The sequence below is a fragment of the Oncorhynchus kisutch genome, linkage group LG2 (genome assembly GCF_002021735.2).
Source record: "Oncorhynchus kisutch isolate 150728-3 linkage group LG2, Okis_V2, whole genome shotgun sequence".
Lineage (NCBI taxonomy): Eukaryota > Metazoa > Chordata > Actinopteri > Salmoniformes > Salmonidae > Oncorhynchus > Oncorhynchus kisutch.
In genome coordinates this window covers 46,920,251-46,932,503 of record NC_034175.2, presented here as the reverse complement: position 1 = coordinate 46,932,503, position 12,253 = coordinate 46,920,251, and the positions used below count along the sequence as shown (strand labels likewise).

Here is a 12,253-nt window from a genome sequence, read left to right as displayed (position 1 = left end):
AGTGGAGAGAGGACAGTGATTGTAAGTGCAGAGAGGACGGTGATTGTAAGTGGAGAGAGGACGGTGATTGTAAGTGCAGAGAGGACGGTGATTGTAAGTGCAGAGAGGACGGTGATTGTAAGTGGAGAGAGGACCGTGATTGTAAGTGGAGAGAGGACCGTGATTGTAAGTGGAGACAGTGATTGTAAGTGGAGAGAGGGCAGTGATTGTAATAGCAGAGAGGACAGTGATTGTAAGTGGAGAGAGGGCAGTGATTGTAAGGGCAGTGATTGTAAGTGGAGAGAGGGCAGTGATTGTAAGTGGAGAGAGGGCAGTGATTGTAAGTGGAGAGAGGGCAGTGATTGTAAGTGGAGAGAGGGCAGTGATTGTAAGTGGAGAGAGGGAAGTGATTGTAAGTGGAGAGAGGGCAGTGATTGTAAGTGCAGAGAGGGCAGTGATTGTAAGTGGAGAGAGGGCAGTGATTGTAAGTGGAGAGAGGGCAGTGATTGTAAGTGGAGAGAGGGCAGTGATTGTAAGTGGAGAGAGGGCAGTGATTGTAAGTGGAGAGAGGGCAGTGATTGTAAGTGCAGAGAGGGCAGTGATTGTAAGTGGAGAGAGGGCAGTGATTGTAAGTGGAGAGAGGGCAGTGATTGTAAGTGGAGAGAGGGCAGTGATTGTAAGTGGAGAGAGGGCAGTGATTGTAAGTGGAGAGAGGACAGTGATTCTTTACATCTGAAGCTACTGGGCATGTAATAGTCCCTACTCTTGCTTGAAATCAAATCACATTTTATTAGTCACAAGCGTCGAATACAACAGGTGTAGGTAGACCTTACAGTGAAATTCTTACTTACAAGCCCTTAACCAACAATGCAGCTTTAAGAAAAATAAGTGTTAAGGAAGTATTTACTAAAATAAAAATAAACTTATTTTTTATTTTTTAGAAAAGTAACAAATAATCAAATATTATTTTATCAAATATTATTAAACAAATAATATAAACAGAGAGTAGCAGCAACGTAAAAATGGGGGGGGGGTAAATGAAAATAGTCCGGGTAGCCATTTGATTAGCTGTTCAGGAGTCTTATGGCTTGGGGGTAGAAGCTGTTTAGAAGCCTTTTGGACCTAGACTTGGCGCTCCGGTACCGCTTGCTGTGCGGTAGCAGAGAGAACAGTCTTGACTAGGGTGGCTGGTGTCTTTGGGAATTTTTAGGGGCTTCCTCTGACATCACCTGGTATAGAGGTCCTGGATGGCAGGAAGCTTGGCCCCAGTGATGTACTGGGCTGTACGCACTACCCTCTGCAGCGCCTTGCGGTCAGAGGCCGAGCAGTTGCCATACCAGGCGGTGATGCAACCAGTCGGGATTCTCTCGATGATGCAGCTGTAGAACCTTTTGAGGATCTGAGGACCATGCCAAATCTTTTCAGTCTCCTGATGGGGAGTCGGTGTTGTCTTGCTCTCTTCACGACTGTCTTGGCATGTTTGAATCATGTTAGTTTGTGATGTGGACACCAAGAAACTTGAAGCTTTCAACCTGCTCCACTACAGCCACGTCGATGAGAATGGGGGCGTATTCAGTCCTCCTTTTCCTGTAGTCCACAATCATCTCCTTAGTCTTGATCACTTTGAGGGAGAGGTTGTTATCCTGGCACCACACTGCCAGGTCTCTGACCTCCTCCCTATAGGCTGTCTCATTGTTGTCAGTGATCAGGCCTACCACTGTTGTGTTGTCGGCAAACTTAATGATGGCGTTGGAGTTGTGCTTGGCCATGCAGTCATGGGTGAACAGGGAGTACAGGAAGGGACTGATCACACACCCCTGAGCTGCCTGCGTGTTGAGGAGCAGAGTGTCAGATGTGTTTTTACCTGCCTTACCACCCATGGGCGGCCCGGTACGTTTAGTAAGCGCCAGTGACCAGAGAGAGCCAGAACAAACATTTTATTGTCACATCCAGGGGACGGCACCTTTTGCAGGTCACTAGCCCTCGGCCTTGAGGGCTCTATTACACCAGACGGAAGAGTGCCCCCTACTGGCCCTCCAACACCACTTCCCAGTCACAACCCTTATAGTCTCAGGTGCGGACCCCCTCACTACAGCTCCAGAGGGAAACCATCAGAGATATACAGCCATTTGCATGTAGTCAACCTTCATTCATTTTCTACTGTTTAAGCTAGTGACAAACCGTAAATGACAGTGCACTAGTAAGGGCACAAGGCTACTCTCTCAACACATTTGTGTCATCGACCTTCACTGATTCCCTGTTTTGTCATCTCTAAAAGGCAGGTGTGAGCTAATGCTAGCTGCTGTTAATGATAATGTGCAGACGCTCCTGTTAGATCAGTTGACTGTACTCCCTGTTCCCTCCTTCAGATTAACATGGTGAGTGACAGGCCACTTGCACAGTATGACATCTGCTCCACAGCTGAACACAGCACCTGTGTTAACTAGAAGCAGGGCCTTCCAGGCACCGAACACATCAAGGATGACTGGCTGCTTCTCTCTCTGAGCCAACAGGGATCTCTGTCTCTCTGTCTGTCAGCTTGTTAAATCCCCCACCTGGCGTACTGCACACCGCATCGATACCACAGTCAAGTGTCCTCTGGGGAGTGCTATGATCTTTCTCTTTTTCTGGCTGCTGCCTTGCCTTGTGTAACCTGGCCTCTGTGTGTGTGTGTGTTTCTGTGTGAATAAATCACAGAGCAGAATGGTACTGAGAGGGGTAAGCCTTTGGACGCCCGGCGCACACCAGAGCAGAGCCTTTCCTGAGCCTGTCCTGTGTGTGTTGTTGTGTGTGTGTACGTAGCACCATCAAGGCCCTGAATTCTGTTTGTGGTTGAAGGGAACACGACAAAGACCCCGAGCTCTTCTTCAAGATGCTGCTGAAGCTGAAAGAGAGAGGCCTGGGCTTTCAACTGTCTGTCCTGGGGGAGACCTTCACTGACGTACCAGGTACACACACACTCATTTTACAAGCAAAGGATTAAGTGGGCTCTGGTTTCGCGATAACACTTGTTTTCAAAGCAGTGGGTGTTTGGTTTCAAAACTTTGAGTAGAAAACTTTGCACAACTTCTCGAAAGGTGAGTGAAAAGCTATACTTTGTTTTTTACGATGTAGAATAAGTTTGTGCACCCAAGGCATACTGTATGTAATTGTTATGGCTTTCAATGTAATTGGTAATTTGACTAAGTGTGGGGTTAAGGTCGTCTGACAGGCCAGTTTTTTTTTAAGCCCTCAGGACAGTGTTTAATTGATCAAATCCGCTCCCCATTAGTAGATGATGATGCTATAATGACTTTAGTACACTCCAATGTATTCACCACTGAGTGTTAAGTAAATTAATACACATTCTGGCCCCATGGCTGGAAGCAAAGACATCCTTACAGGAAACACACTCTCTCATATTGGGATGTAAACTTTTATAGGAGCATAAACAGATGGAAAGAGAGACTGTAAATTTTTCTCATATTTAGTAATTACGTTTATGATTGCTCGGAAGGCAATCGCATTAGAACAATTTTAATCTACTTTGATTTTCTTAATAGGGTCACAGTATTGATTATGTTCACCCCTCACCTGTTTCTCCCGATCTCATGTTGTATATCATTTTTAGTCCAAAGTTTATACCTCGGCTTCAGTTCTGACCTCTGTTTTTCATAGGTTGTTTTTTTCCTCTGTTTTCCTGGATTCAGTCCATTCCCTGTTTCACTGATCTGCTCTCCAAACACTTTTTGGTCACTGAAACATCTTCCTGATGTCATCACTATTCTGTGAATACACAGCAGCATGGAACTCATTATGAATCCAGAATGTCACGGACAGATGGCTTTTCAATGACATGCATTTTGTTGCATTATTTCATTTAATTTATCCTCCATTAAACTCAAGTCCTTTATGTGGGAATCTAATCGGTTAGAAAGAGTTTACGAAACGAGCAACTGGACAAAGTCAATCAGTCCACTCTGGCATTTTACTCAATCAAATGAATGCATTCATATAGTAACAGATATGGTTATTGTGAATAATATACATCAGTCCCCCCCCCCCCCATTCAGACATCTTTGCAGAAGCCAGAGTGGACCTGAATGCCCATGTCCTCCACTGGGGGTTCATGCCCAGTAAAGAGGACTACCTCCATGTCCTCTGCCAGGCAGACGTGGTGGTCTCCACAGCCAAGCATGAGTTTTTTGGAGTGGCCATGTAAGTAACTCACTCTCCTGGTTTGTTTCTTTAATATCTACTTAAGACACAACAAAACATGAACTGCTGAAAGAGTGAATGAAAAGTAATGTGGTTGGTTTTCATGTGAAGTAAATGTTTGAATTTGACATGGAAAAATGTGGTGACCGTTCATTAAAACTAAACTAAAAACTCTTACTTCTAAGTGTTTTTACCTCTAGGGAGGTAGAGTCCAAAGTGTATGATGAGACTTGCTACCGTATGAAGCCAAACTTCAGTCACCTGTGCTGTGCATTTGAAGGGTTTCGTCAGATCCCGCCTAAAGCTAAGGTAGAGCAGGACTGGAGCCAGAGTAGTGCTGCTTCAGTAGAGAGGAAGGTTGTGATCTTACAAAACACCAGCCTGGTGGTGTGTTAATTCTATGGATTGCTTCATGCAGTCAGTGTGGGAATGTATTTTTAGATAGATTGGCTGAAAACACGTTAGAAGCTTGGCTGTGCACAATAAAGAAGCCATGTGCTAATTATGGTTGTGAAAAACACTGTCCTGAGTTTGAGGAAGGGATGTCCCTCTGGGGGAGTCTTGTACAATGATGTTTTATACTTCCTTTGATCCAAACCAGGGGGATCTGAGACGCACACGACCACCCACTAAGCTCTATTGATAGTAAACCTTGTGGATGCGCTGGTGGTGGAGGCCCTTTGTGTGTGTTTTCGGCAACAGAGAAACACACACTGAATGGGGGAATATCAACACTGGGTTCTCCTAAGAGACATGCTCAGGTGGATGAGGATGTTAAATGTTTCCTCCAGCTTCCAATCGGCTTCACTCACCTGTTTTGAAAGTAAACAAAATAGACATCGGTGCTCGTTGAGTGTTCCATTACAAACCTTTCAAGTTAGCAAGTGATTTAGAATACCTGTTCAATTTCATCAGCTTCACATAGCGTTCAAAACAGGAAGATAGTTAAGGGTTTCTCATTTCCACACTCTGTGTAAGGATAAACAGACACGGAGGCTTCTGATGAGCACAATAAACAAAAAAGAGCAGTCCAGTCTTATTGCCCGACAGAGGTGTCACCAATGTGTTTCATCCTCATTATTGTGGAATTTGGCCCTAATCTGATTAATTATGGTCTGGCGATGTGAGCAGACGCCTATTCATGCCCTGCAGTGAAGAAGTCATTTACCCCAGCAAAATGATCGGCTAATTATATTTGAGATGGAAAGCCTTATAACCATTTGCGCGCTTACACATTACGCCACTGAAATGGAACTGACCTTAATAATCGGTTTCATAGATTTTGCTGTCATAGGCTAGGGGGCTATCATCTTGCTACCTTTAAATTAGCTTGATTAGCCATGCTATTCTTTGGAATGCAGGAAAAGGCAATTAGACTATTAGAAAGCATTAACCACTTTCATACGGTGCCAAAAGTTAGTTCGACTTATTCAACCCCTGTTTCCCTGGAACAAACTGTTGCCTGTCAAACCTACTAGGGCGACAGAAGAGCAATATTGCTGTTATTCTTGTCGTTTCAAAAATTGCCGTTTGATAAATAGTAAGATGCAGTAGATGTTGTAGATAGAATTTCCAACCAGTTTGAGGATATTGGGTACATTTTAGAGTGCAGACTAGTGAATGGTGTCATTGCATACGTGTGAGGATTTCACCCATCATTTTAGTCTTAACATGAAATTAAACTCCCGAGAACTAATCCCATGTTTAAAAATGTACGTCTGTTGCATGAGGAATGATGTAATAAAGTGATGGAAAGGAGTGAAATTGAGGTGTCATCAATATTGATGCACATTCTAATTTAAATAGGCAGGTTTCTGCAATGGTCAGTGAGGTTCAGATAAGTTCTGTGAACGCGGAGGGAAGCTCTATGTACCATAACAACAGGCTTTTCGATCTCTACGTTTTGTTCAGGAGATGGACGTTTCACAAATAACTTATTCACATTTGAAAACCATTTGGATGGATTTTTAGGTTCTCTCTTTTGTGATGGTTTTGGACATCCTGTAACATTGCAGATGATGTGAGTTCACAGTGAAAGAGATTATTTTCTCTCCCCATCGTTTTGAGAATGGGATGAGATCCACTGCGTTGCTGGGAAATGTGCTATGTCCGGATGCATTCTTTCCCCAGCTAGTCTGTGGGACTTCATTTATTCTGAACTGTGCATCAAAAGATACCAATGTCAACAAAGACACAATGGGGACCCATTTTGACAACGCTGTTCAGCTCATGCAGTTATTAGGGGCAAATATTGTGTTCACTCTCCAATCTTGGGGACAGAGTAAACCAACATTTGTCTATATTTTGCATGACCAGAGCACACTTTTTCAGCAAATGGACTTCTGAGACAATGATTATGTTATACAACTGGTGCCCAAATGTGTTTCACGCTTGTTGTTTTTAAGCCAATACTTTTGACAGGAAGCTAAACTATAAAATGTTATATTGCAGGCTAGAAGCTGTTCATTGTGGCTGCTATCCACTCTGCCCCAAGGCTTTGGTGTATCCTGAAATATTCCCAGGTATTACTACACAAATACGCTAATACACCATTGCATTGCAAGATGTTTAATTCTCAGATTTTTGCATCTCTAGAAATGTGTTGTATTTAGATGTTCAAGGTGTAAATCTGAAAAATAAATCACTAAAATAGAACGCTGAAGTCAAAGCTACGATTACTGAGCACAACAAAAAAAATCTAATTTACCTGATTCTTAACACCGTAGCTGTGCCTCTTCCTTGAATTAGATTTGCATAAATAATATGAATCTTTAAAAAGAATACTAGTTTAATTATGTAAAACCTGTCCCAGTTCAGTGTAATATGTATTTTTAATTATAAAGAAAGTGCGCTGTATCTAGCCTGTGCTTTGAGGTTTTTCTTTCATGAAAATACGTTTTCCTTTCCTCGCTCTGTCCTACAGAGGAGTATCTGTACTCTACACCTGAGCAGCTTTATAAGAAACTACAGGGACTGTGCAGAAGGCCATACGTGGTGAGGAGACATCACGTTAAGGTAATTAACACTGACATGACAGGAACGGGATTAGCTAACACACGCTTCATTCAGGTCACAATTAATTTCTCTCTTTACGGTTTCTCCTCACCCTTCACCCTGCCTGTGTGCCTTGCTTTCTTCTGTACTGTAAGTTGACAGTTGACACCAGAGCTTAATCCTGCCTTTCATTCTTTCCTCTGTATTGTACTGTAGGTTGACACCAGTTCCTATTCCTGGGCTGCGCTGAAGGAGGACTTCAGGAGTCTGCTGGCATACAAAGAGGACCACCATCCCTGACGGACAGACTACAACTGGGCCAATGCGAGTCCGCGGATCTGCTCAGAAGTGGGCACACTTAGTTCACTCGATTAGTGGCAGAATGAGATGGATTTAAAGGTTGATGGAAAGTCTGCAGCGTAGCGAGGGAGGGAGAGTCTCAAGGGCTGTCGTCATAGCTGCCTGACATGGAGCCACGGGCAACAAACCTGTGGTGGCCTCAGACAGCCTGTCCCCACCACCTCTCTCTCTCCACTCAGCTCCACTCTGCTCAAATCAAAGCCATGCCTTTGAGACATTGTGCCTGTTGTAAACGTCCCCATCTTCACGTGCGAGAGGGAGAGGTCTTTTATGTCTACTGTGGTTTGAATTTGAAATAAAGAGAAAAGAACGTGTAAACTCTTTCAAAGGTTTCTCAAAGGCGGTGCCACCTCATATATCCGGTTGTGTTCATTTTGATCCTGTACTGGAGAGGACCTGGAGCTTGAATTGCTCCCCACCCCACGACTCCCGACAGAGTGGCAGCCAAGTTGTGGCTTGAAATGCTGTTCTCTCAACACCTGGGTTGCCAGGGGCCTCATTTATAAATTGTGCGTACGTACAAATATACCCCAAAATGTGCCTGCTCCAGTTCACACAAAAGTTGGCATTTATAAAAAATGTACTTGACATGAGAATTTGCTCACCTCCCCGCAACTTGTAGACGATGCGTACGCACATCTCTGCTAGTGTATGAAATATTGTATTGCAATCTGGCAAGTAAGTATTTTGTGCAAATGGGGGATATGATGAAACGCTTATTCATAAAACATATTAACCAGAATGCAGCCATTTCCCATTAAAGTGGAACTGACAGCATTTTAGCAACAAAAAAATCTTATTAAAATATACACCCCCAGGAAGAATGACACTTCTTTTTACATTTTCTGACAAGCAAGCACTTAGATATGGTCATTTTCATGTTTTCATACATTCTTAGAATACATACTTCCCAAACATTCCAAAGAATTTGTAAAAATTCTATAGCGATATAGAGTGGGAAAGCAGCTGTGCATTTGGACAATTAATAGACACTGCAGTAAATTAAACCTAATAAAAACATCTGTCTTGTCCAGGACTAAAGTCTACGCAGACCGGTGCGGTACACCGATCAGGTACACTAGGTCTATATGCCAACAAGCCATTTGCCACAAGGGCCTGCCATCATTCACTTTGAACTGGACCGCGTGTTTACAGGCAGTTGCAACAGCGCGACTTTAGATCATTAGAACGCATTAGGCAAAATAGATTTCTGCAAATATGTACAGTTGAAGTCGGAAGTTTACATACATCCTTAGCCAAATACATTTCAACTCAGTTTTTCACAATTCCTGACATTTAATCCTAGTAAAAATTCTCTGTCTTAGGATCACCACTTTATTTTAAGAATGTGAAACATCTGAATAATGTTAGAGAGAGTGATTTATTTCAGCTTTTATTTTGCCACAACTTTGGAAGTATGCTTGGAGTCATTGTCCATTTGGAAGACCCATTTGCGACCAAGCTTTAACTTCCTGGCTGATGTCTTGGGATGTTGCTTAAATATATCCACATAATTTTCCTGCCTCACGATGCCATCTATTTTGTGAAGTGCACCAGTCTCTCCTGCAGCAAAGCACCCCCACAACATGATGCTGCCACCCTTGTGCTTCACGGTTGGGATGGTGTTCTTCGGCTTGCAAGCCTCCCATTTTTTCCCTCCAAACATAACGATGGTCATTATGGCCAAACAGTTATATTTTTGTTTCATCAGACCAAAAAGTACTATCTTTGTCCCCATGTGTAGTTGCAATCCGTAGTCTGACTTTTTTATGGTGGTTTTGGAGCAGTGGCTTCTTCCTTGCTGAGCGGCCTTTCAGGTTATGTCGATATAGGACTCGTTTTACTGTGGATATAGATACTTTATCTTTTTCCTCCAGCATCTTCACAAGGTCCTTTGCTGTTGTTCTGGGGATTAATTTGCACTTTTCACACCAAAGTACGTTCATCTCTAGGAGACAGAACGCATCTCCTTCCTGAGCGGTTTGACATCAAATGTGTTTATGCTAGCGTACTATTGTTTGTACAGATGAACGTGGTTCCTTCAGGCTTTGGAAATTGCTCCCAAGGATGAACCAGACTTGTGGAGGTCTACAATTGTTTTTTTGAGGTCTTGCCTGATTTATTATGATTTTCTCATGATGTCAAGCAGAGGCACTGAGTTTGAAGGTAGGCCTTGAAATACATCCACAGATACACCTCCAATTGACTCAAATTATGTAAATTAGCCTATCAGAAGCTTCTAAAGCCATTACATAATCTTCTGGAATTTTCCAAGCTGTTCAAAGGCACAGTCAACTTGTGTATGTAGACTTCTGACCCACTGGAATTGTGATACAGTGAGTTATAAGTTAAATAATCTGTCTGTAAACAATTGTTGGAAAAATTACTTTGTGTTACATTGTGTCATGCACAATGCATATGTCCTAACCGACTTGCCAAAACTAGTTTGTTAACAAGAAATTGTGGAGTGGTTGAAAAACAAGTTTTAATGACTCTTAACATAAGTGTATGTAATCTTCCGACTTCAACTGTAAATAAATACAGAGGGAACCCTATTACATTTGGGAAGTTTACAGTCCTATTGATCAAACAATCATAAAAAGGTAGGCTATCTTTCCCCACAGTACCAGTCAAAAGTTTGGATCTAACTCATTCAAGGGTTTTTCATTATTTGTACTATTTTCTACGTTGTAGAATAGTAGTGTAGACATCAACTATGAAATAACATATGGAATCATTTAGTAACCAAAAAAGTGTTAACCTTTTGAAAGTAATGATGAACTGTCATTTTTCTTTGCTTATTTGAGCTGTTCTTGCCATATTATCTTAGTCTTTTACCAAATAGGGCTATCTTCTGTATACCACCCATACCTTGTCCAAACACAACTGATTGGTTCAAACGCATTAAGAAGGAAAGAAATACCTCAAATGAACTTTTAACAAGGCACACCTGTTAATGTAAATGCATTCCAGGTGACTACCTCATGAAGCTGATTTGAGGGAATGCCAAGAGTGTGCAAAGCTCTCATCAAGGCAAAGGGTGGCTACTTTGAAAGATCAAAAAATTTCACACTTTTTTTGGTTACTACATGATTCCATATGTGCTATTTCATTGTCTGATGTCTTTACTATTATTCTACAATGGAGAAAATAGTTTTAAAAAACAAACAAACAAAAAAAATGTCTGTCCAAACTTTTGACTGGTACTGTATATGCACATTAACAACAACAAGATCAACAACTAATGCTAGCCAGAGCAAGATGAGCTCAAATCTAACGAAGGAACATTTTGACAAACCCTCTCAAACTTTTTCAGCTAGTTGGCCATCAAAATTGAAATGATAAACAATGGCTAATTGCCTGCTTGTCCTTCTGTAGCTTGTCTGCCAATGTCCCAACAGAGCACCCAAGCTAACTGGCTAAAGTTTCCTAGCTTGCTAGCTACTTCCAGACACAAATGAGGGAACACCTCACTCACCATTTTACTCGCCCGAGCAGAGCTGGTTAGGCTGTTTACATGTTATATAGAGCGTACGTGACTATTATGTTTTTTTTTTGCGCTCTGGCACACTCAGACAAGATTTCAGAGTACATAGCTAGCCAGAGTGATTTAGCGAATGCAAGAGATATGCTAATTGGATAACAGTCATTCTGCATAGCTAGCTAGCTAGCAAAGTGATTCACATTTCTTGCTAGCTAACCATATGACACGTGCATCTTTAGCTGTGTAGCCACCGAAAAACAATACCAGGGAAAAATTTGCGACCATGACCTCTCCAATGACACAGTGTCCTCCTAGCAGCTATCTAGCTAGCTAACGTTAGGCTCTGCGTTTTTAGCTTGCTACATAAATAGATACTCTAGCATATTAGCCATGTTATGACTGACTGGTGATCATTGCCCTTGCTAGTTTGATGGGTATTGACATTCCCAGCCTTAGTTACATTTGTCAGTTTTTTGTCAACATTTTGAGTAATTGAAACTGAAACGGTGCGTCCTGAATGGAGGCAGCAAACAATGTACCAGGCCAGCTGTGATTTACAACCATAAAGTCATATTTTTGGACTACTAAGAAATGTATTAGTGAATTAATTTAATCATGCATTGAACTGATCTATTCTGCCAACAATGCCTTAGTGCACATCATGGAATGTCAAATAGAACCTATTTTTAAAACCTCTTATGAAGTTGGTTTTGTAGCATAAACTGTAGCATAAACTGGGAATTTGATATTTTTGACTGATATGATTCTGTTTCGTATCTGCAAAGTAGTTAAAATGCTGTCAGTTCCACTTTAACGAGAAGAGAACATCTGTGTTTTATTTTTAGAATCTAAAATATAGACATAGGAATCTTTCCTATTTTTCCTTCTTGGATGGCCGCGTACCAGCGGAATTAGGTTATGACGTCGAAAAGCAGTCAGGTTAAGACTCTGGTGAGGACGACGAGCAACCAGATGAGCTTCCATGAGACGGTTTCTGACAGTTTGTGCAGAAATTCTTCCGTTGTGCAAACCCACAGTTTCATAAGTTGTCTGGGTGGCTGGTCTCAGACGATCCCGCAGGTGAAGAAGCAAAATGTGGAGGTCCTGGGCTGGCTTGGTTACTACACATGGTCTGCGGTTGGACATACTGCCAAATTCTCTAAAATGACGTTGGAGGCGGCTTATGGTAGAGGCCCCAGGAGACTGAAGTACCTCATCAGACTTGGGCTGACTTGGGCT

General features: G+C 42.2%; 1 protein-coding gene across 4 annotated transcripts in view; it reads left to right on the top strand.

The window, feature by feature from the left end:
- Nucleotides 1-7,848, top strand: part of gtdc1 (glycosyltransferase-like domain containing 1) — a 45,790-nt gene extending 37,942 nt beyond the window's left edge. For 3 of the 4 annotated variants that reach the window (XM_031796095.1, XM_031796098.1, XM_020456487.2), the window contains 5 exons: nucleotides 2,818-2,927; nucleotides 4,032-4,176; nucleotides 6,628-6,698; nucleotides 7,100-7,191; nucleotides 7,387-7,848. In XM_031796095.1, the coding sequence (XP_031651955.1) occupies nucleotides 2,818-2,927; nucleotides 4,032-4,176; nucleotides 6,628-6,698; nucleotides 7,100-7,191; nucleotides 7,387-7,470 (502 nt within the window). In that variant the 3' untranslated portion in view covers nucleotides 7,471-7,848. The remainder of the gene's footprint in view (nucleotides 1-2,817; nucleotides 2,928-4,031; nucleotides 4,177-6,627; nucleotides 6,699-7,099; nucleotides 7,192-7,386) is intronic. The other variant, XM_031796096.1, reaches the window with a different exon arrangement.
- The last annotated feature ends 4,405 nt before the right edge of the window (nucleotides 7,849-12,253 follow it).